At 34.4% G+C, this 22,620-nt stretch overlaps 1 protein-coding gene across 1 annotated transcript; it reads right to left on the minus strand.

The window, feature by feature from the left end:
- Window positions 1-666: 666 nt before the first annotated feature.
- FAM35A (family with sequence similarity 35, member A) lies at window positions 667-16,933 on the minus strand. The gene is made up of 8 exons (XM_009706089.1): window positions 15,412-16,933; window positions 14,015-14,122; window positions 12,960-13,154; window positions 10,494-10,628; window positions 7,510-7,716; window positions 6,394-6,628; window positions 1,433-1,548; window positions 667-839 (listed from the first exon to the last, which is right to left on the minus strand). Exons 1-8 carry the CDS (start codon window positions 16,931-16,933, stop codon window positions 667-669), a joined length of 2,691 nt encoding a protein of 896 aa, XP_009704391.1.
- Window positions 16,934-22,620: the final 5,687 nt, after the last annotated feature.

The following is a 22,620-nucleotide window of genomic DNA, read 5'->3' on the forward strand; positions in this document are numbered from 1 at the left end:
TTAAGTTTATTCACCAGCTTATGCTGCATAAATACTACAACAATTAAATCATTTAAAGGGTCTATGGAAGAATGCACCAGTTTAAACTGTTTAAAATCTCTCAATTAAATTGGTACAATAACATCTAGATACACAAAATTAGATTCAGGGAGACAGTTCTGTTTTACCAGAGAAAATGGCAGTAAATTTGCTGAGGGTAAGCAGTAGAAATTCTGCTGATAAAAGGAGGAAAGCAACCACAACAGCAAAGAAAGCAAAGGCATAACCAAGTTACAGATAGTGTATAGGATAAGACAAAAACATTATAACTAAATATTACTGAATTGTGGCTGTCTTCCTCTAATCTGCCATGCCTGAGAAAAATTCAGTCTCAGTACTAATGAACTTTTCTGGGGAGAAAAGGAAAACAGATACCCAGTAAGAGTTTATTAAGATAAAATTATATGTATAAAAATATACTTTATGACAATTTTTCAGTATTACAGCAGTAGTATATACTATTAACAGATATTCCATACCAGTCCTTTTGTTTTTTTAAGTTAAAACCAAAATCCTTTCTTGTACTTTTAAAGATATTTGCTTCCTTGAGCTAATTCACTTTTCTTCTGTTTGCCATCTGTGTGTTCCCATGGTTTCTGTTTCTCAGTTGTTGCAGAGGTCAATGCTTCAGAAATCAGGATGAAAACTTAGCAGATGGAAATCCTTTTGCAAAGGATAGCTGTTTTCATCCAGCACAAAATGGCTCCTAATTTCCAATAAATAGGATGCTTCCGTATCTGCTAGCAGCAAATGACACAGATCTGCTACTATTGTGCTGTAGGTTATATCTGAAGAGGGCACTGCAAAAGACAGAACAATCCAATTTACTCTTTATTTTCACCATAGCACCTAACATTCAAGTTTCACTTTCATGAAAGCTACACTGAATTACTGGAAGTGTAGCTCAACATCTGAATAGAAAAATAGCTTTTTAAAAATAATTTTTAAAAAACAGTGTGCTAAGTCTGTTTCTCATTAATCTGTAACACCTGTGAATCATGTAAAACACCTCTCGAAATCAAACAGGGTGTATCAAGCAGAGCCTGTCTGAAATACGGCTCAGTTATTTACATCATAAAAACATGTCAGCTGTTTCTGAAAACTGCTAAGAGATTATATTTTGCATATAAGGAATCCATTTAGTTACTGAATACTTAGTTATATAACATATAATGCTCATACCATCTCACTTCTTGTTGCTACCTCAACTCATAAACTGAGTTTGTCAGACAGCAACTGAAGTGTTCAAGGTTTTTTGTAAGTCTCATACAGTATGAGCAATTCTCGTATTTCCAGAACAATCTCATCCCAATTCTAAATTGTCAAGAATTAAAAATTTTACTTCCATTGCGACATTTGCTGCCTGTTTCTATCACAATTCATGAAACAGTACCTACTAATCTGTTCAGCCAGTCTGCAGGAATATTGAAGAAGATTTTTTCCATCAACTCAGACACCACATGAACATAAATTTCATATCCTCCATCTTCTACTGTCATCAAAGCAGGTCTAGATCAGAAAACAAGACTCTTGAAAGTTAGCTGCTATGGTTTTTTGTTTGAAGCAAAATTTCTGAATGAAACTAACAGAATGTAATACTACACTCCAACTTAACACCAAGAACCAGAAAAACTAGAAAATCTCTATGCACTCATCTCTGTCAAAGCTGTAGAGTTGGAATGAGTTTGAGATATACATACTGGTTTTACTACTCAATGTTAAAATAACTTCTAAAGCTATCAAGTCTTACTTTCAGACAATTGCAGAAAACAATGCTTTAGCAGTGGTCTTGTCCTGGAAGATAAGAACTGCACTGTTATGAAATTAGTGTTACATCATTTATGGCTTTGAACTTTATAGATTAAAGTATAAATGTTAACATGTAAGCATACATACCTACAAATATACACAGGGTACATAAAGATTTGAAATGCAAAGCAGGGAGACAAGCTTAGGTGTATCACTTAGAATTCTGTCATCTGTAACAACATCACCTAATATTGTCTGTCTTAATATGCCACGACATGATACCAAGAGAATCTCTTGTACTATGACAAATACCAAATGGTTTCACATACTGCTAAACAAGTTAAAAACCCATCCTCTTCCTGGGAAACATGTTCTGCATAGGATATGGTCAACAGTATTCCTGTTAGGTCTGAAATGAGTGTTGTTAGGGACTGCTGTCCCACAAGCACTGGTCTTTCCAAACTTTGCTGTTTCACATGATTCAGAAGTGATATCAGATGACAAGCAACTGGTAAGAAGTTTTTTTTTAGTACAGGTATTCCCTACATTTCAAGTGTTTGTTTTCTTTCCAGCCTGTCATTATTGATGCCATACCTTTTTTATTGTTCTCTCAAATAAGTCCCTGCTATTGGTTTTTGCTGTGCTTCTGTGAGATGACACCTTAGCAGTCATCTATAGTGATGTTCATAACAGGCAGTTTCTGCTTGCTTTTAAGCTTCTGAGTGATTTTACAAAGCCTAATTGTTTATACAGTTGATGCAGCTTCTACCCAAACTATGCTCTTTGACCGCCCTATCACAATTTGACCTGCACCATCACAATCCTCAAACTTTTTAGAAAATCTGCACTGCTTTGATCAAAGCAGAATGCAGTGCTCATATCCTGACCATCCCACAGAAGAAACTAAAATAGTAAACATCAGGACATATCACAATAATGTAAAACCTGGTTATAGTAATATTGGAACAGTACCAAAACAGAATATATTAAATACAGTAGTAAAATAAGGCACAATCACCTTCAGTGCAGAACTTTTCAATAGGAGATGCTCCCAACAGGATAAAATGTGCTTACTGCAGAGATGGCAGAAATTAAAGAAGGGCAGTCACTTTGACAGTGCAACTCTGCTAGTATCTTAAACAGGAACAGTCAGCCAGTACTTCAGTATATTGACAACTGGAGAGTGTTAATAGATTAATCTAGTTGGCATAACACAGAATATATCTAACAGCACTAATTTGAATGCCTGTGAGGCACAAAGGCAAATGACTACAAATAGGCCACTCTCCCAGTAGACAAATCCTTTGACTTGCCATCTGTTAATCTAAAAGCTACTGCTAAAATTCATAACCCTAACTGAAGTGATCAAAAGATATAAGAGGACTCCATGTCTGATTATCTGTGGGACTATTTCACATCTGTTGGTTTAGACAGAAACCAAGGCTCAGACTATTTGCAGGCATTAAAGACTACTGGCTCCCTTCATGAGAGAAAGCTTAACAGTACACTTACATGCTCAGCTTGCCAAATAATTGCAGCCAATTGTTATTTTCTCTGAAGAAATGTATTTTGGTTTAGACAGTTTATGCTGAAGTACATGAAAATTGTAATGACTTCCAGAAATACTAAATTAACATTTGGAAACAGAATAATTAACTTCAATATTTTTGCAGAAAAATGTATTAAGAGATGTTGAAAAATTTAGTTTTCAAACCCATAGGCAAATGTGGTCTACAGATGTAACTCACAAACCAAGTGATGCATTAGAAAAGATCAATTTTGCTTCATTCCTGGTTATTATATGCTGACTACCTGCTTCTCAGTTTATACTCTGTTCTCAAGGTCATTTAAGTCTTCTTTCAGATAATCTTATTTACTCCAGCAAGAGCGAACTGTCATGGTAAGAAAGAAAATTCAACACAGTCTTCAAAACAGAGCCTAGCACTGTTAATTTTCTTTTACCAGTGCCACACAAAAATGCAATTTTGTGATTAACTTTATTCTTTAAATACCACTGTTTTTAATATGGTTGTCCTGGTTTGACTATTTCTCCTTTCAGGAGTTTTTCTTGCAGTTAAGTTTCTTCTAAGTAACTAAGTGAATTTAAATAATTGTAAGACAGTCAGAAATATATTTAAGGATATAACTAAATTTCACCAAAGGCATATACAGTTCTACTAAAATATTCCTTAGAGGCTACTGAGTAAATAGTCTTTAGTACCTGCATACAAAGCTGGTGAAGCATGCCAGCAAAATGGGCTTTTCCACTAGTACAGAAAGGTTAGATTCAATCCCTGCTGAGCGTAAGTACCTAGGAATCTCCTATCTCGTTACTGCTACTGTTAAAACGTTCATCTTTTTAATAAGACATGCACTCATTGGTATAGATGGAAAAAGGAATTATCTGAAGGGAATGCTACCATCATACCAAACTCCAGGGAAAATATGCTAGGAAACAAAGTTTGGGCAAAAACAGATATAAGAAAGAAGGACCTATCTGTGATATCTAAAATCTAGGAGGTGAGCTCTGAAATACAAAATATTTTTCCTTGCCTTAGTTTGTGATTTTTTCTAGCTTGATATTCATATTGTTCCAGCTCAAAAAGAATCTGGGAATGTTTACACACATTATATGACAGCACTTATGTAAAGTATAAGTTTCTAGGATCTTCTGCATCATTATTACTGCTACTGTTAAAGTCTTCAGTGTTCTGGGTTTCTAACTTAGGGAAAAAAAAAGCAAGCTATCTAAGCACACACATACGCATCTATCTTAAGCTTGTGTCTTCAGCATCTGAAGGAAAAGATGAGCTTCATTACAGTCACAGCAGGTTAACAAAACCGGGCTCTTACATTTCAAAGGAAAAAGATGATAGAGGATGACTTCACTGACCTACAGTATTGAAACCCAAGATTTCTAGGCTAAGTCTTAAATACCAACATCCTGTCATAATATCTATTTTCCTATCATAGTGTATTTCATATCTTAAATATTCACACTCTTAAAATTCTATGTTAGGTTAATAAGTTACTACATTCCCTGAATCAAAGCAGTAAATCAAATTACAGACTAATCCTATGTTTTAAGAAGTCTGCAGTGTTTAGTATTATTACATTTACTCATACTAAGTAGAAAACAATATGCAGACCTTACTCCCAAGGAGATGCTCGTAGCTATTGCATTGCTAGAAACAGAGCATACTGAACTTACTACCTCCTTATGTTGAGGGATTAAAACCAATCTGAGATCAGAGGACACGAATTAGCAAACTACAGGAAAAAATATGTAACTTTCCACTAGTTTATAAAACTGCACAACAAGACTAACATTAACCATTGCCATATCAAGCTGTTGAGCAGCACAATAATGCTAGGACAGCATATTTAGTTAATAAATTTCATTCTAACAAGACAGTTCTTTAGCAAGAGACAGATTTTTCTCCTGTTAAGATGCAAATGTACTAAGTTATCCTACAATATAGAATTTGGAAATACTACCAAGGAGATGCAGTCTTACTAATCAGAGCAAAATTTCAGTGCAAAAGTGACAGGTTTTTCTTTGAAGAAGTTGTGCATTTAAGATGTGTTCAAATGCTGAGAATGCAAACACTGGAAATCTTATTTTTTCTATCACCTTTTGTGCAATAGAGTAAACTGAGGTCCTTCAGGACCACATGAGAGATCATAATCTTATGAAACAGAGGTAGAACCTTTTCAGTTAAGAAACTCTTTGCACTTAATCCCCCCTCATAGGAAAATAAATAGCATATAAACTTAAAGATGCAAGACTATTTTGCATAGAGGAAAATGACTAAGTCACTACCTTGTTAGACAAATGGGATTCTAGTACTTAAATCAAAAGCCAAGTGAGAAACTATTGACTGTGTAATGATTTATTCAACTCGCTATGAAATAGTTTAGGGATAATTTTAGGAAGAATCTTGGTAGAAAATTTACATATTCTACAATTCTATTACATCTATGATTGCCTCAACCTTCTCTAATGTCTTTCAAGTCGCTATAATTTTCAAAAGCCCGCAATAAAAAAATTAAGAATTGAACAATCAGTTAACAATATTGTTCCTACATCAACTGGATCTGTTTAGTTTATTTTCTCTAAGTGTGCACATACATCTTGTCTCACAGTGCCATCTGCTGATAACTTAGTATCTCTGCTCTCTATGAGAAGGTTACTGAAAACATTTGTTAATATTATTTCTGCAAGGCTAAAACTGGTTAATCAGTTTAGAAACACAGTTGTGCATTCACATGATCTCAAACTTAGGCCAAAACAAGATGCTCAAGTTTTCCTTTGGTCCTCAAGCTTCTACTCCATCTCAGCTCACTGACACAGTACAGGGTAAATGTTGTTACTATACGACATAAGATTCAAAGAAATTAAAAAGTTAAACAAAGAATATCACCTATAAATAATGGCAATATAATACAGCAATTCCAGAACAGCTCCTTGAATATTCTTTAGAAAAATAGGAATTGCTAGCCACACCTTATATATAGAATTTTATGTATGTAGAAGCTTAACATGGAGAAAGTTTTAGTTTACTTCCCTAACAGTGCATGTTATTTTAGTTTTATTTTGTTTACCTGTAGAATGTTTTTATTTTGTTGTATGGCAAACATCTAATACATTGCTTGTAGATCATGTTCTCATCTGCCTGTAGTTCCAAACCACATTTAGCACAACCTGAATACGTAATCATAGGCAGAGAAGCCAAAACACACTCCAGTGAAGTATCAGCATGGAAAGTGAGTTGCTTGTACTGACCAGTTGAAATGGTAAACTTCAGTTCTAAGATACGGGCTTTCACTTGAATCACTCCTACAAAAACAACAGTTTCAATCAAATCTGCATTCAGTTTTATTTATAACTGAAAACAAAAGCAAGAGTTACAGCTGATTCAAACCCAAAATCTTTATCAATTACACTCAATTTTTTTCCCTTTAGTAGCAAATGCTCATATTTTGAGAGATGATTTATGCAGTGAAAGATCATTGTGGTTAAATATTATTCGAAAATGTATAAAAGTACTACATTTTCAGGTACTATTGTGGTAGACACCACTACAGAAGGGCACAAACAAGAGATCAAGAGATTAGAATTGTGCCAATAATTTCCAATTGCTTTTCTTCCACACCAATTCAGACACACTGAAAAGCATAGTTTTAACAACTTAGCTTTCCACTATTTATACATAAACTAGAGTTAAACGCTGCAATACCAACTTTATTTAGCTACTTCTTAACGTTTAACACCGACTTTAGCAATCTTCTAGGTTTATCTGGGAGGCAGTGACTGTTTAAGATGTATTCTTTGTTCTTTTGTAAGAAGTTACCAATAGCAGCAGCTATTTTACTCTTTAGAGAATTCCAGTTTTAGAGAAACACTATTCAACAAACTTTCAGTGATTAACCACATTGTTACTAAACTGGCTGGCACAGTCAAAAGGCAGCATTTCTCCCTGTGTTCCAAAGCTATCTTTGTACAGCACCACATACCACACCTATCTCATCTCTGGGCTCACTGCATGAAGGCTGCATTCACAGTTCGGCTGGGTAATGAGCAGCAGCCTCCACAATAAATTTAGACTCCCAGAACTGTGATAACTTTAAAAAAACCCAACATTTTACCTGATCAACAGAGCATCTGTTTTGTTTAGTTATGCACTGCACAACAGACATTAGTGCTATGGATAACTTTACCTGAGCATTTTTCCTCCAAATGTGCTGAGAGCTTTGTCATCTGCTTGAGGGATGTTTTGCTTTTCTGAAACTTTTCTTTAAATTCAATTGCCCTTTTGTCATCATCAAACAAGCACTCATAGGATGACCATGGAGTTGTGTGTAGTTCAAAGTCACCTGAGACAGAACTATGTTGGACCAGAAGGTATTTAAAGTCCCATAAGTGATCTACAGAACAAAAAGCAAACAAGAGTTTACTTTCTTGGTTCCTTTATAGAAAGCCAAAGTCACTTACAAGATTGAGAAACAAATTAGCAAAACATTCTCATACGGTCAGCTCTGGCATCTTTATTTCAAGCCTGATGACAGGTAGGGTTTTTCCCTTCCTTTTCCTATAAACTTTGCATGAGTACTCCCATAACAGAACAATGCTTTCATTCCACTTGCACTGAACTCAGCTTTCAGACAACTCAACTTCTTGAAAACAAAACCAGATCTGAAATTTCTTGTCAGCTCTAATAAGGAAAAGTTGGCAATGTCTAGAAGAAAAAATTTTCATGTTATTAACTTCCATCCTTATGTCTCTGTTTTTTAATCTTCTATCTCCATAATACTCTGATTTAAAAATATTAATTCATTTTCCATCTTCCAATTGAGTCTGTAATAAAGAAAAATACTTTAAAAATGGAGATTACAGAATAATATATTTTGGGTTGTCCTTTACTGTTATAAGAATCCAGTATTCACCTATAATCAAGTTTGACAACCATTTAGGCTGTTCCCCCCCGCCCCCCCCATGTTCCCTCAAGCTGAAAGTTGCAGCCAAAATAATAATTTTTGGAAATAAGGTTAGAAAAATACCAATTTTTAAAAAATGTATTCCAGTGTCTGTATAAGCATTTTATTAGCATGTTTTAATATTTTCATATTTTAGATTGGTCTGATTTTTTGTGGTAACTTGCTAAAACTTGAAAAAAATCTGTCAGTGTTTTACAGTAAAATACTCCAAAACCACCTTCTCTGAGCATCAGTCTAGTTTCATGCCCCTCATATCTGACTAGAGATCTTGCAGCCCCCCAGAACTGAGCATGCTCCAGTCCAAAGCAAAATTCAGACAGTAACACTACCAAAACACTGAGGGAAAAATCTAAACAGGAGGAAACAAATGGGCACTTGGCAAGAGGTGATATATGGAAGTAGAGGACATAGTCTAACTAGGGTACAAGATTTAGTTGATATTTGAATTTAACCTATTGTTCAGATCTTCAACATTCCCCTGTTGATTAGAAAACTTACCACAAAACATGAATAAGCTATAAGTATTTTCAAAAATTTATTTAATGAAATAAATCTTTTTTTTTTTGGTAATCTAAACCAGATGAGCATAAAGCATGAACTGAATATCTGATGACTAGATACTGGAAGCTTGGACTGATTTTTAGTTAAGAGATGAAAAATAAATTTAACTTTTACTGGAAATGATTTTTAGATGCTCTAGAACTGTACAGTCTTACACACTTTATGTAGACAGTTTAAAAATTACAAGCCTCTATGCCTTCCTCTGCAAGACTATGAAGTTTCTAATCTGCTAGTACAACCAGTAAACTCATACCACAGCTGTGCTATGACTCCTAGCAAGGATGGACATCATGCTCTTCCTGTAACCCACTCACACTATTTAGCTGATGCATATGTTTTAGTATCATGTGCATTTATCTTTTTGGCTATCTTACCGGGATCAAATATTCGTGATTTGTCTATGATTAAATATTTGAACATTCAAGAAGTCACTTTTATCTTGAATTTCAGATAATCCTTTAATCATTAAAATGCCAACTGCTAGATGCACAGAACACTAGCTGGAGTAAGACATAAGCTTTACATCAAATACAAACACTTAATACTGCAAAGACCTACATCTTAAACTTCTCTGCTTTAAGCATCAGAGAATGATATATTATTGGGTCACAGACTTTGGTATCTTCTTTCTGCAGCTACAAAAAAACTAAAATTCTGTATTTTGAGAAGTATAATATTCTAGCATTCTAAATTCTGTAAGATTTCTAAGCATCTAACAAACAGTATATACCTGTTTATGCTGAAGCCTGTACAAAAATAAAAAGCCATGTAGGTATTATGTCATGAAGTTAACTGGACCATCTTCTTCAAGTAGTTTAAGAGGTAGGTCTCAGTTAAATGATTTCTAGGAGTGGAGATTACTTAAAAATTGAAGTGGAACTGGCATAATTCAGAGTGTCTACATTTAATAGGTAAAGATTCACTATGAGGTTGTCTAACATTTCTGGGTTTCATTTTGCACTATATGAAAACTGGCTTTTTAGGTAGACATATTCAGTGCTTCAAGTAATACAGCATTTACTTCCTAAGAGTATCCATTGATTGGAAATACAAACTCTTAAGTTAACAATTTAGCAAAAACCTAGTTTCATTTATTTTAAAAGAACAAAGCCAAGAATAAACCAAAATTCAGTAGCAGTCACTGCTAAAACACAGGCTACGTGATTCTCATAAGAGATGCTTTTAGTCAAGTTACAGCTAGACTTCATAGCAAGATCATTAGGATACAAAGTCTGACACTGTAGTAAAGTGGAAAGTCAAGAATGAAAGTCAGAAGCAGAAAAACAGCAATTCATGCTAAACCAGACAACAATAAGTAAAACTCAGCAAAACTGGTAACACAGTTAACACAAGTTGTTTTTTTTTTATAGTTACATAACTAGGCACCAGTGAATCTTGTATCTAGATTCAAGTTTCAAGTACTCGTGCTTTCTCAGTCTTCTAAAGTGAGTGCATTCAAAATCTGTTGTTGATGGCACTGCTTCTAAACAGGAGACATGTTAAAATTGCTATCAAATACACTGCCCTTCTAAGGGGAGTATTTAAAGGTTTAATGGAAAAAGTGTTACCAGCTGAGCATTTTAAAGATATTAATAGCATCACAGAAATAATCCTTTTACAGCTACTTATAGGCACAAAGACTTTACCTTTTTTCCTTTGAAGATGAGGGTGCCAGGCAGCCCCTGCTCCCCACAGCACCATCCTATAGTGTTGATCTCTGTTCTGTTCTACTGTTAGAATAATTTTTCTTTGGTTGCCACCTCTGTAGCTATACACAGATTCTGAAAAAGTTTGAAATTATATGACTTCTACAGCAAAAAGCACATGTCTCAATATTAAGATGAAATCATGCCACTATCTTATTTTACAGTACAATTATAAGCCAACAAGAACACACCTACAATTTCTTCAGGACAGAATGAAAGCAATCTCATTTCTTCAGCAACAGGAATCTAGTTAAAATGAATGCATAAAGTATACTGATTTACCTTAATCCACCTACATACTCAGCAACTGGGCACCTCCCTTTGAAACAGCAGGTATCTGAGCATCTTTCAGCTCCAACTCATCCTGACTGGTCTAAGTGGAAAGAAATTGTACTCTCAGCAACAGACTGTCATAATTGGAAGTTAAAGTTCCTGCATCTTCTGTGGGGTACACTGAAAGAAACATTTCTCTAGAATTTTTCACATAAGAAAACTAGTCATGTACAAGGACACCAACAGAATTAGTAACAGTACATATAAATTGAAACAATTAAGATATCTACAGAATTCTTACCCAGGATACTACCTGTAAGTTTCAGTTCCACACCAAAACTACAGTATTTTTCATGAACAAATAACTTTTGAATAAGAACTCTTGCTTTAAATATCTAACAGTTCTCAGACTTATCAACAATAATAAATTATGAAGATTTCTATCTTCAAAATTCTCCATTTATAATGAATAAATATGATACTGACAGTGTGGGTAAAAATTTGAACCTTACTAATACAAGATAATAGTGCAATATGATCCAATTTATGTGCAAAGCTTGAAGTTAAGCAGTGAGAAACAGTGGTACTGTAAAGAAAAGACAATCAGAACAGTTAGGGAAAAAAAGAGAGGAAGAATCCTTTTCCAGATGGGAACAGTCATGTGTTTTAACTGCCCAAAGCATGTTAAAAGAACATGGTAAGACACTGCACAAAATATTGAGAATGCCCCAAAATAACTTGTTTGGTTTTTTAATTTCAGAAGGTGGTAAAGATGCTAGGAAGTAGCTCTAAGGCTTGGTTATGAAGAAATGGAAACAAATTATCAATTTTAACATGAAAAATTGCTTCAGCAAAAGGAATCCTGAAATAATTGCATTCACTATTAGAAGAAAAGGAATGTGTGACAGAAGAATAAAATTAAAAAAATCAGCACATGGATTGTTGACCATGATTCTTTGGGGGAGAGGAGTCATTACAATAAAAATATACAGCAAACTCAAACTTCCAAACCAAATCATATGCATGAGGTAGTTCTGTGTCGTGCCTACACAGAAGAAACAGGAGTATCACAATAAGACTTCTTAGTTTCACGCTGTGCATTTTCCAGTGTTGAAAAATAAAAAAACTTGTACAAAAAGGCACACAAGTAAGGATTACTATAAAGAAATATTGCACATATTTAAGAAATCAGGAATGCTTGGCTGAAAATTTGTTCTAAGTAGGAAAAAATAGAAAGAAATAAACTTTCCGAATAAAGCATGAGAGCAACACAGTTCCATTATAAAGTAAGAAAGGCAAACAAATCCTAGAACATTAGATAAAAATAATAACTTATTTCATTCTGAAACACATGATTTATAGTACAATCAAGTTTTCCTTTAATGACATGGAAGGTAGCTGTCAGGTGAGCTTTGAATTACTAAAGCTTGACTGTCCCACATGACATTTTCATGAACCAGCCCCCTTTCTCAAGCAGTCTACAGCAAGAATGTACCTCTTGCATTTCAAGAGCCATTAAAAAACATATTTACATTTCTCCACTGTAATTGCAGTATCTCACTCTTTTCAGCACTCCTACTATACACACATACCTTCCCTGAAAAGGATTTCAAGCCCACAATCCTCATCTAAGATGTTCATGCTGCCATTCCATCTCCCAACACTATACTTCATTCCTGTCTCTCTTTTCAATCCTCCACCTTATTAAAGATCAGGTACCACACCATTTGGAGCTGTGGAGACTCTCAAGCCATCTCACCGACAAGTCAATACATTAGTAACCCAGTCCGCGGTGAGCACTCATTCCTTAGTGAAAACACCCCAATCCCTCAGTGAGGGGGAAGACTGATGATCAGTGCCCACTGCCTGCACACTTCTCCCACAGACACACATGCTATTGATCAGCACTAGTGTGCAGCAACCGTTCAGCAGCTGACAACAGTCATTTGTTTCCTTCCTGTCTGTAACTCCATTTCCCTAATTGCTGTGCCCCTCCCGAGTGGATCATTACAAGAGTTTCATTTGTGACTCCTATGTCAAACACTGGGGTGTATGGAATGGTAAACAACCAGTTTTACAATTGTTTTACAATTGTTGAACTTTTGCAAGTTCAAGTCCAGTGCATGAACTTACCTGTTAATACAACAATACTGATAATTTTCAAGATTGAGTGAACCAATGTATTTGGTTGGAGCTGGTCTAGCTGCGTATACTGTATACTATCCAGTCTCTGAACTTGTCTTCGTGGAATGTCTCCAAAGTGTGGTAATTCTGATGATATGTATGCCAATAAGCCACGGAGAATACCACCATCCACTATAGGATAAACTTACATGAAAAAACAAAGTTAAAGGGACACCTTTTTTTTTTTAAGCTTAGAGGTACAAAATTTCAGTTGGTATATATTTATACTAACAAACCCAAACCCAGTTCACAATAATTCTAAGGCAAGAAATTCTTGAGATGTGCAACACTTGACCCAAAATTAAACTGTACTTCATCTGCCTCCTTTTGATAACATCCTAAAGTTAATATTGTATTAAAAGTTTAATAAATATTGTATTAAATAAAGTTATATTGTAGATTATACCAAAAATAGGAAAGAAATCTTGTATTGTAGCGTGGTAAGAATAGCTGTTCTTGATCATTTACCCCAGAACCTGACTTAAATAACTTGCAATAACAGACATCAGGAAGACAGTGAGAACAATGCAAGTTTACGGAAGTATCAGTTTCCACTGTGTTTTCCCCTTAGTCCCCAACCCTCCACGGCTCAGATATCTTTAAAGACTTTGTGCTTAATAGCCTGCAATTAATTACTTTCCCTGAATAGATCCACTTTCTCCATAAGCCTCTAACTTTTTGCAAAAAAATTAATCTTCATAAAATCTGACATCTTATGGTTGAGTCCCAGGATAACTGCTCTTTCTTAACCTAAGCTCAAAGAATTCATTTTTTTGAGTCTTGAATGGTAACCACCCAACTTTACCATAAACTCCACATGCCTATCCAATGTCATCATGTCCACATCTTCTCCACAGGTGTACCTGTCACTTTCCTATAGTGTTTTGTACCTCCCACTTGCTCACATTTCCATTTTACTCTGTGTATGAGGCTTTGCCAACAAAATGGAGTACTTTAGCTACTTTACTGTGATTTTTGTGGAAACTTATGCACTACAGTCTTACATTCTTCTGGATTGACAGCTGAGCAGTTCCCCAGATTCAGTAACTGACTGGTAAATGTAGATTGCAGCATGATTTCTCCACACCAAAGATTCTCATACATTATTATATCTGCAAGAAAAAAGCAACCTTATCAATTTATGTATCAACAATATAGAAGCATATCATACTTTTCTTGACTACAGAACCATCATACATACAGGTGTGAAAGAGTTTGAAAGAGATCACTTGGAAACAGTGATTTTTTTAAAATCTACCAACACCATTTACAATGAGTTAATCAAATTTTCTCAGTAGTCTGATGTAATTCTTCAATTCATATAAGATATTCAATAGCATTATAGCAGGTACTGTGTAGTATAGCAGGTACTGTATAAGTGAAGTAGGTGATTTTACTGGGTAAATTATTGTGCAATATTTCAGAATGAGCAGTAAAGTACTAGGCTTACCCAGAAACACTTCTGTTGTACTTTGAGATAAGAATGTCTACAGAGAAAAGAAAAAGCCCAACATATCTTCTATCTCTTTAAAATATCTACCTTTGCACTGCCCTATAAGCACTTAAAGACTCTTAAAAAGAAATAGGCATCTTAAACTGTAGAAATAGTCAAACAATTTTATATTGTGTAATTCTTTTGCATATTGCAAAACTTAAATGGCCAGATCACTATGAAGTTCTGGCCAACTCCAGCCTTAGATTAGCTGCGATATCATGTTTATAGTAGTGCATTCTCTTACATGAGATGTGTTCTCTTAGAGAGGGTTTTGCTTCTGTTAGGTATTAAAGAGTACAAAGGATTTATCAGGAGGAATCTTCATTATTAGCTCATATGTTATGAAAAAGGTGAACTGCAAACAACACTTTGTATTTCCGCACTCTATGTCAGTTACTAATTGACAACATGATCCATCTCAAGATGGCAGTGCTAAGCTATGAAGTCCTTCACAGGAGGAAAAGTATTTCTCATCCTGAGACTGAACATAATACCACAATCTTCTGGTTCGTCTGTTGGTCCAACAGCAGAGAATTACAAAGAAGTGTATAAATCAAATGACTAGCACATCTGGTTTGTAGCAGCACTTGTAGCTTCCAGGAACAACTGCTTTAAAACACTGACAGGTTACAGAATACACCTATTTACGGCACCGCTGCTGTGTCAATGCACTGCTCTGTCTCAGACCAAAGACTATACATAAGAGACAGGCAAACTTCTGTGGGACAGTCGGGTGTTCCACTGGCAAGATGACAGAATTCAAAGTGATGTTGAGTGATATAAGTGATCTAAGAAAGACACTTACAAATGCTTAGCCATAGTTCCAAATCACTTGTTACATACTGTTCTACTTTAAACAGACATTTTAGATCCACATTTTAAAAAGGCAAATAAAGGAATACTCACCTGTAAGCAGTACAATATCCCCAGGAAATACAGTGAGTGACCAAAATGCAGCACCACGCCACAGCACCACCTTTCTCTCAATTTCTGACTGGTCAATAACCACAATTGTTGCTACAGGAACTTTACATGAAGATTTTGGTCTAGTCTTCACCTGTATTTCTTTGATATGACAAGGATGTACTATTGTGACCAAAACATTGTACTTTTGATTTTTGTGGCAGCAGTTCTTAAGTGGTGATAGTTTCCTTTGAAGCTTCTTGAACTCCATCATCCTCTCTTGATCCACTCTCATCCCAGGACCAGCTGGAGAAGAATTCAGTTTAACTCTCTTTGATTTCAGCTGTCTTGTAAACACTGAGTGAAAAATACAAAAAGAATCTTCACACTTGTGGGTTCTTTTAGAAAAGCTCTTAGGACAGCTGCCTACTTGACAGCACAATATTCCTGATCTCAATGGTTCAATATGGATTTCATTTACAAATTGCTCAGTAGGAACATTAAGTTCTTGAGACTTCTTTGTGTTTTCCTGAACACTTCCTTCCTGTTTTGTAGCTTCAAAGTAAACACTTTTCCCATAACCCTCAGAGCTGAAAAGTTCAAGGGAACTTGCATACTCTTCCTTACATTCATTTTCAGCCACATTGAGACATGTTCCAACATCGGAATCAAACTGTAAGTGATCATAGTGCCTTTCTTCAGGTTTTTTGTCTGCTTCCATTTCTGATAGTTTTGTGATTATTTTCTGTATCTCATTCCGATCCTGTGCAAAAACAGCCACCTGACTTGAAGTCATTATACTATGAAATTCAGTATCTGTTGACACTGCGAAGTCTGAACAATCACTTAGTTCTCCTTTTGGTTTTAACTCTTGATTTTGAGGGAAAAACATATCCAGGGACTGACTTAGATGTTCATGTTGATCACTTCTATGATCTGATTGAACACTATGTCCCACAGACCTTAGATCTATGGTAATCTGCTTAGTACTGGCAACCAAATCAGAAATGTCAGAGCTGTTAACTTCTAAATGACTGGTTTTTCTTTCAGTGAGGTTTGAGCAACAGCCATGTGGTTTTTTATCTTGTCTAGTTGATTCTGGAAATTTTTGCAGAAGGTGCTGATCTGCAGCCTGATTTACATTTGTATGTGTGCATCTATCTTTAGATATTTGACAATCAGAATAAACTAAACTTTCAGTCTTTTTAGATGTGCTGGTACAGGTTACTGCCACAGGTACAAGAGATGTCAAATATTCTTTTGCAATCATTAATCTCCCCTGTTCAGACTGGTGAGAGCTGTCATCATTTGTAGGAGCTGCTGTGACTATAGAGCTTCCTGCCTGAAACACTAAGTGGTCAGCACCTTTGACTTTGTCAGAAAAAAGACTATATGTATCAAACAAACAGTGGAGTTCTCTCCATTTTTCAGCGGTAGGTGCTAAACTACTTTGCTCTGACACTTCCAGCGGTCTTGGAATACTGGGTGCTCCCACAAATATATGAATTTGAGGTCTTTTTGACATTCTTGATTGCTGTGTAAGTTTGATTTTAAACAATATGGTTTATGCAATAAGCACACTAAGTATTAGTAAATGCAAAAAATTGTATTTGGACTTTTCTTAACAGTTTAAAAATACCTAAAATTCAAAGTATTTCATAATTTAAGTGGTAAAAACACTACTACTTAAAGCCTATATAAATGTACAAAATAAAAAATGGAAGTAATTTATTGTGTCAAACTTGCATATAAAAATAAATCTTCAGTAGGGCTTAATTTCCAATTCTGATACTTGGAAACACATAGCAGATGCTCAGTTATAGTGAAGTTCAATTTAAGTTTAATTATTGAGCAGATTTATGTTCATTTATTATTGCTAATTAAACAGCCAAATGTGAATTCACTATTCAGTACTTCATTTTAATTCATGTGAAATAAGTGCCTGCAAAACTTTCACAGCATGGTTAGGAAATAATTTCATCTCCCAAAAAATTAGTTTAAACTAAACAATTAAAAATAGTAGAGCTATTTAAAATTAGCTTATAAGTTTGCTAAAAATGCAATGTTTTACATGCTGTTGTAGCATGAAAATACTGTATTAAGTGACTTATGAAATGGAAGGTTTCAGGATATTACTGATGAATTACAATTACTTAATAAGCACTAAGAGCTCAACAAAACTTGAGCAGATGATTTAGAATTTGCTTTAATTTATATAGTATTGTACTACCCAAGAAGTTACTAGCTTTTCTAGCTAATTAAAAACAAGTCCACCTTACACAGCACAAAACAAAAGACTCTTTAAATTTCTGCTATACTATAATTCTAAAATACTCAGCTACAGCTACAAGCGTTCATTAAAATGCAGACACCTAGCTAGGTGTTTTGGAAGTGTTGTTAATAGAAGTTGCTGCAATAAGCAGTTGTGCAGAGGTAGGAAATGGAACAGCAGAAGTCAAATCCATGAGCTAATCCGGCTGCAAACAGAAGAAAAACAGCATTGAAATAAATACAGCATTGAAAGAGATTTAAATTTTTCATTTAGCACTTATTAAATTAACAGCCATTTTCCTGACAATCCACCAGGGGTCGATAAGTCTGTACATTTGTAGAACTCACAGTAACATGGAAAAACTAGAAACATCCTGGAACACTGATCTCAGGTATATTATAGGTGTAACTGGAAAAATAATATACAACCACTAAAATTGGACATATCATGTCATAATACAAAGAAGCCACAAAACACAGTAACTAGTATCACTCAATTTCATGATCATCGCAAAACAAATAAAAGATTGGAGGATCCAAACTTCTGCAGTTGTACCTTTAGGATCATAAGAAAGCAACTTTTAAGGACAGTTCCCATACCTGTGAAAGTTTTAAGTTATATAATTAAAGAATGGTAATATACAAATAACCAAAAAGACAGAATTTACAGTTCAACACTAAAATAATGGCTCAGGTAAGAAGGGAAAGACAAATCAGAGTGATAGTGAGGTTGAATCCCTAAAGCAGTGATGTTAATAAGTTTTGTAGATAAAAGGCTGACCAATATATGACAAAAAACTTCAGTAACAGATCCCCTATGACAAACAGAAAATGCTACCACTACTTTAAATGAACTTTAGAACAGTAACCTGATTAGATTAAATAATTTCTTCGATTTCAAAATGTGCAAGTCTAGTGGTAGCTTTTTTCATTTGTTACTACCTTGGTTACAGCCATTATAAGCAGGTAGCTTTCTTAATTAGATACTCTACAGTATAACAATGTAAATATCTCTTAATAAGGAGGTTCAAGTGAATAAAAAGTTCAAATGAATTACAAAAGATTTCTTCCACATATGCCCTATAGTACAAAAGAGGTTGAACAGCAGAATTTGGACACAAATCTGTACCATTTTTAAAGAACTTGCATACCATGCAGAGATTAATGAGATAATCAGTCATTTCCAAACTGGGCTTTGGTAGAGTAAGCAGCTCTTTCACTTCAACCTTTACCTTCTACATGGGCTGAATACCAACCTGTCACAGGTGTAAGATACCATCTTATTCCAGTATTACTGTCTTGTTGCAAAAATTCTCAAGCATTATTTGTGCATCAAATTTCAGGGAGATAGAAATCTTAAGTGAACTAAAATATTGCTTACCTGCTTTCTATACCCTCAGAGTAAGCTTGTAACAGAGTTCTAAGTTTTCTTATAAGGAAAAAGTGAGATTCAACTGCACTGTAAGAGAACCCATTGAATAGCTCCATTCTTGATGAGTTCTGAGGACACTGGAAAGGCAATTTGGTTGCTAAACAGAGGAGATCATTAGAAAAGTACGTTTAGAGGTCAGCTTACAACATGAAGTTGCAAGACCTATCAGAGATTTTTGTATTCATAGAAAAGTTGATGCTTAAGATGCCACAGTGTAAAGGACCCCAAATTAAAAAACTGCCAAGTGTCCTAGATCATTTCATGTAAACTAAGGCAGGGCTTCACATGCTGTACTAGAGCAAGTTTTTGCACTTCATACCTTAAAACCAGAAAACAGTAACAAAAGAAAGCTTTTAGATAACGATGTATTTCACAGGCTAAACATACCTTTTCAATACTTGAAGTTCAGTATAAAAGTTTAAGATACTAGAAATGCAGTTGGATTTCAGTCTACTTCCAGAGATATCCCGTATCATATTTCAAGTGTATTCTTCCCATATTCAGGGTTGAACAATGAATTAACACTTAACACCTAAAGGAAAAATATCACTGAAGAATCATATTCAAGTCTGGGGTTTTTTTGGTTTGTAATTCTGTCTACTCCCCATATTAAAACCATGGAAACTAGCATTGTTTTTAATTCCTAAACACTACTACATTATTTTTAATAGAAAGCTTTACGCATCTCTGAAAACAAAATGTAAATCTAAATGCATCCCAATATCCCCAAGCTTTCTTCTCAGTTATAGACACAAACTCTTTATGCAGAGTCTGAATTAGACAAATCTGTTATCTTGGCATATTTGTGGTCTTCATAAAAACCTATTTACTATTTTTATTTCTGTCCTTGAGAATCAACTGGATGATTTCTTCTTACATCAAGATAAGATCCTTGTGGCAAAACAAGAGTTTTAGTTTTAGACTTAAATGACGGAAAAATAGAAGAAAACGAGAAGATAAAGATTATAGCAGAATTATGCTTAATGATTTTCATTTGTTATTATTTAGTTTTGTGGTTTGATTTAAGTAAAACTAAGCAAGCAAAACTAAGTAGCATGTGTGAGGATTAGAATATAGCAAAAAAGTAGTTATCTATCTCTCTGATTAAGGAAGTAAGGGTATATCACAGCATGAGAAGATTAACAAAAGAACAGACTATTAAAAATAAAGGAACAAATAACTGGAAGGTTTATGAAGATGAGGTTAGGAACAGGGAATGCTGTATTCCTGAGTCTCAATGTAAGCCACTCTTGGATCAGAAATGCATCCCACTAGCCCTCATCTTCTATGAAGTAAACTACCTACTTGGACACGTATTGAGATATTATACATGGGAAAGAAAAAGACAACTACTGTGCCCTGCCTTTTTTTTTCTTGAGGATTTCATTTTGTGGACCCTGGAAGATCTTGGCATAGTCTCACAGTACGTTCTAAAAAAGCTAATTCCTCTTGCAACTGTAGTACTTTTGATTCAGTAACAGTAGGCATGACACAACCAAATATAATTGAAAAAAATCTCTATGTTTTCCTTCCAGAAGAAATCATCTTTTTACATCTACATTTATAAATACACATTAAGATCTGCAACTAATAGTAAGGAGTACATTGACACAAGTTCAGACAAGTACCTGAGTATTTGTTTGACATGACAAAAATGTATGAATAATAAATAGTGACTTATTTACTAAAGCATTAAAACCCCACCAATGACAAAAATCTGTGAGCGACTGATCACAAAATAAACTGAACACTGCCAAGATCTACTACTGTATACATACAGGGACAACTGATGTCATTAAACAACTGAATTTCCCTGAAACAGATTAAATTGAATTTACAATAGGATGACAGCTATGCCAACTTCTAGTACAAAAATGAGTTTATTAAAGATGTGAGCCTCTATACAAATGTGATGTGAATAAATATCTGGTATATAAGAACACACCTGAAATAGTATTGCATATGAAACGTGTTAAATCAGATCAATAGCAGTAATTAAGATGCCAATAAAACTTTAATAGGAAAACACTTTTCAAAACAAAAATAACTTCTATACATAAACTTCTAAACATGGATAAAGTTATTTTATCAGCCTCTCATTTTAGCTAGCATTTCTTTTGATTTTTGTCATGTTTAGAGATTAATAAAAGTTATACATAAATTCAGAAAGTTTTCCTTAACCTTCTAGTTCCATAACTCCTCTAAACTTAGGGTTTTCTTTCCTGATTCATATTTTGTAGTGCACATATATTACATCAAAACAGTTGAATCTTGATGTTATTGAATGAATTTTTGCAACTAAAATACCATTTATTTTTTCAAAACCTAAAATTTTGATTTTTCTTAAGATTTTGAGCTTAAGAATGGTAAGTGACCTCTGTCTACTTCCTGGTTCACCTAATGAGTCCACTATCAAATGACCTGCTTTGGCAATTTCCAAGTGACTTTTTAGGTCAAAGATACCAAACTCGAGTACCAGGAATCATCAGTACTTACAATCATTTAAGTCTGCAAATCAGAAAAAAATTAACATTTCAGTAAACTGTCCGTACACAAAATTTTTAAATAATCTTCACTATGCTTCTTTAGAACAGTATTATTAGCTATTTAATGAGTTTTGTTAGTGAAGTTCTATGCCTTAAAGAAAAAATCTAAAAGAAGAATTCTTATTACAGATGTTAAAAAAATAAATTATCAATTCTATTAGCAAAATGCCACTGCCACAAAACAAATCCACTTTTATACCATAGCTAAATTATCTGTGGGTAGACAGAGGGTTAAGTACACCAAAGATAACAGGAGCTAAAGCTCATAAGGATATATCTGAAACCTGAATGCACATATCCATTATATCTGTTAATTATTACACCATTTCTTAATTTGCAGAAAGGTGCTCTATTCATAATAGCCAATGAAAGCCTAGCTTTTTATCTCTGAAATGGTCAGAGTCTGATTGATGGGTCAATGATCTATTAAAAAACACTAACTACATCAGCAAGTTTTACATTTGCAAGGCACTGCAACTGAAGTTTAATATACCTATTACAAGAAATACATTATGCTACATAGTGTTTCCCCCAACCTAAACAGTAAGACAGGAATTCTAAATTTAAAGGTTTTTTAAATGAACAACTATGTCATTAACAGTTTGTTAATCTCTAATGATTCGCTACACATAGGACAAAATTAAAAACAGCTCTAAAAAGTCCTCTTCCAATAGTTAAATACTCTAGGAACACTGTGTGATGCTACAAGGCCCTAAATTACCCTTAAAATACCTTAGAAATATTCATTACTTTTATTCCATATTTCACTATTCATTAATAGTATTCACTCACCATGATAATCACTTACACATTATGCCAAGGTAATTTAAAGAGGGTGACAGAGTTTCAGCTTCCTACCACTCCTGAATATTAACAGAAGTTGGATGCCTAAATCCCTATTTTTAAGTTACATCCAAATATAGTTTTGTCAAGTCTTTACTTAAGCTTTACTGAAAGTAAACG

Source organism: Cariama cristata, unplaced genomic scaffold (genome assembly GCF_000690535.1).
Source record: "Cariama cristata isolate BGI_N322 unplaced genomic scaffold, ASM69053v1 scaffold13738, whole genome shotgun sequence".
Taxonomy (NCBI): domain Eukaryota; kingdom Metazoa; phylum Chordata; class Aves; order Cariamiformes; family Cariamidae; genus Cariama; species Cariama cristata.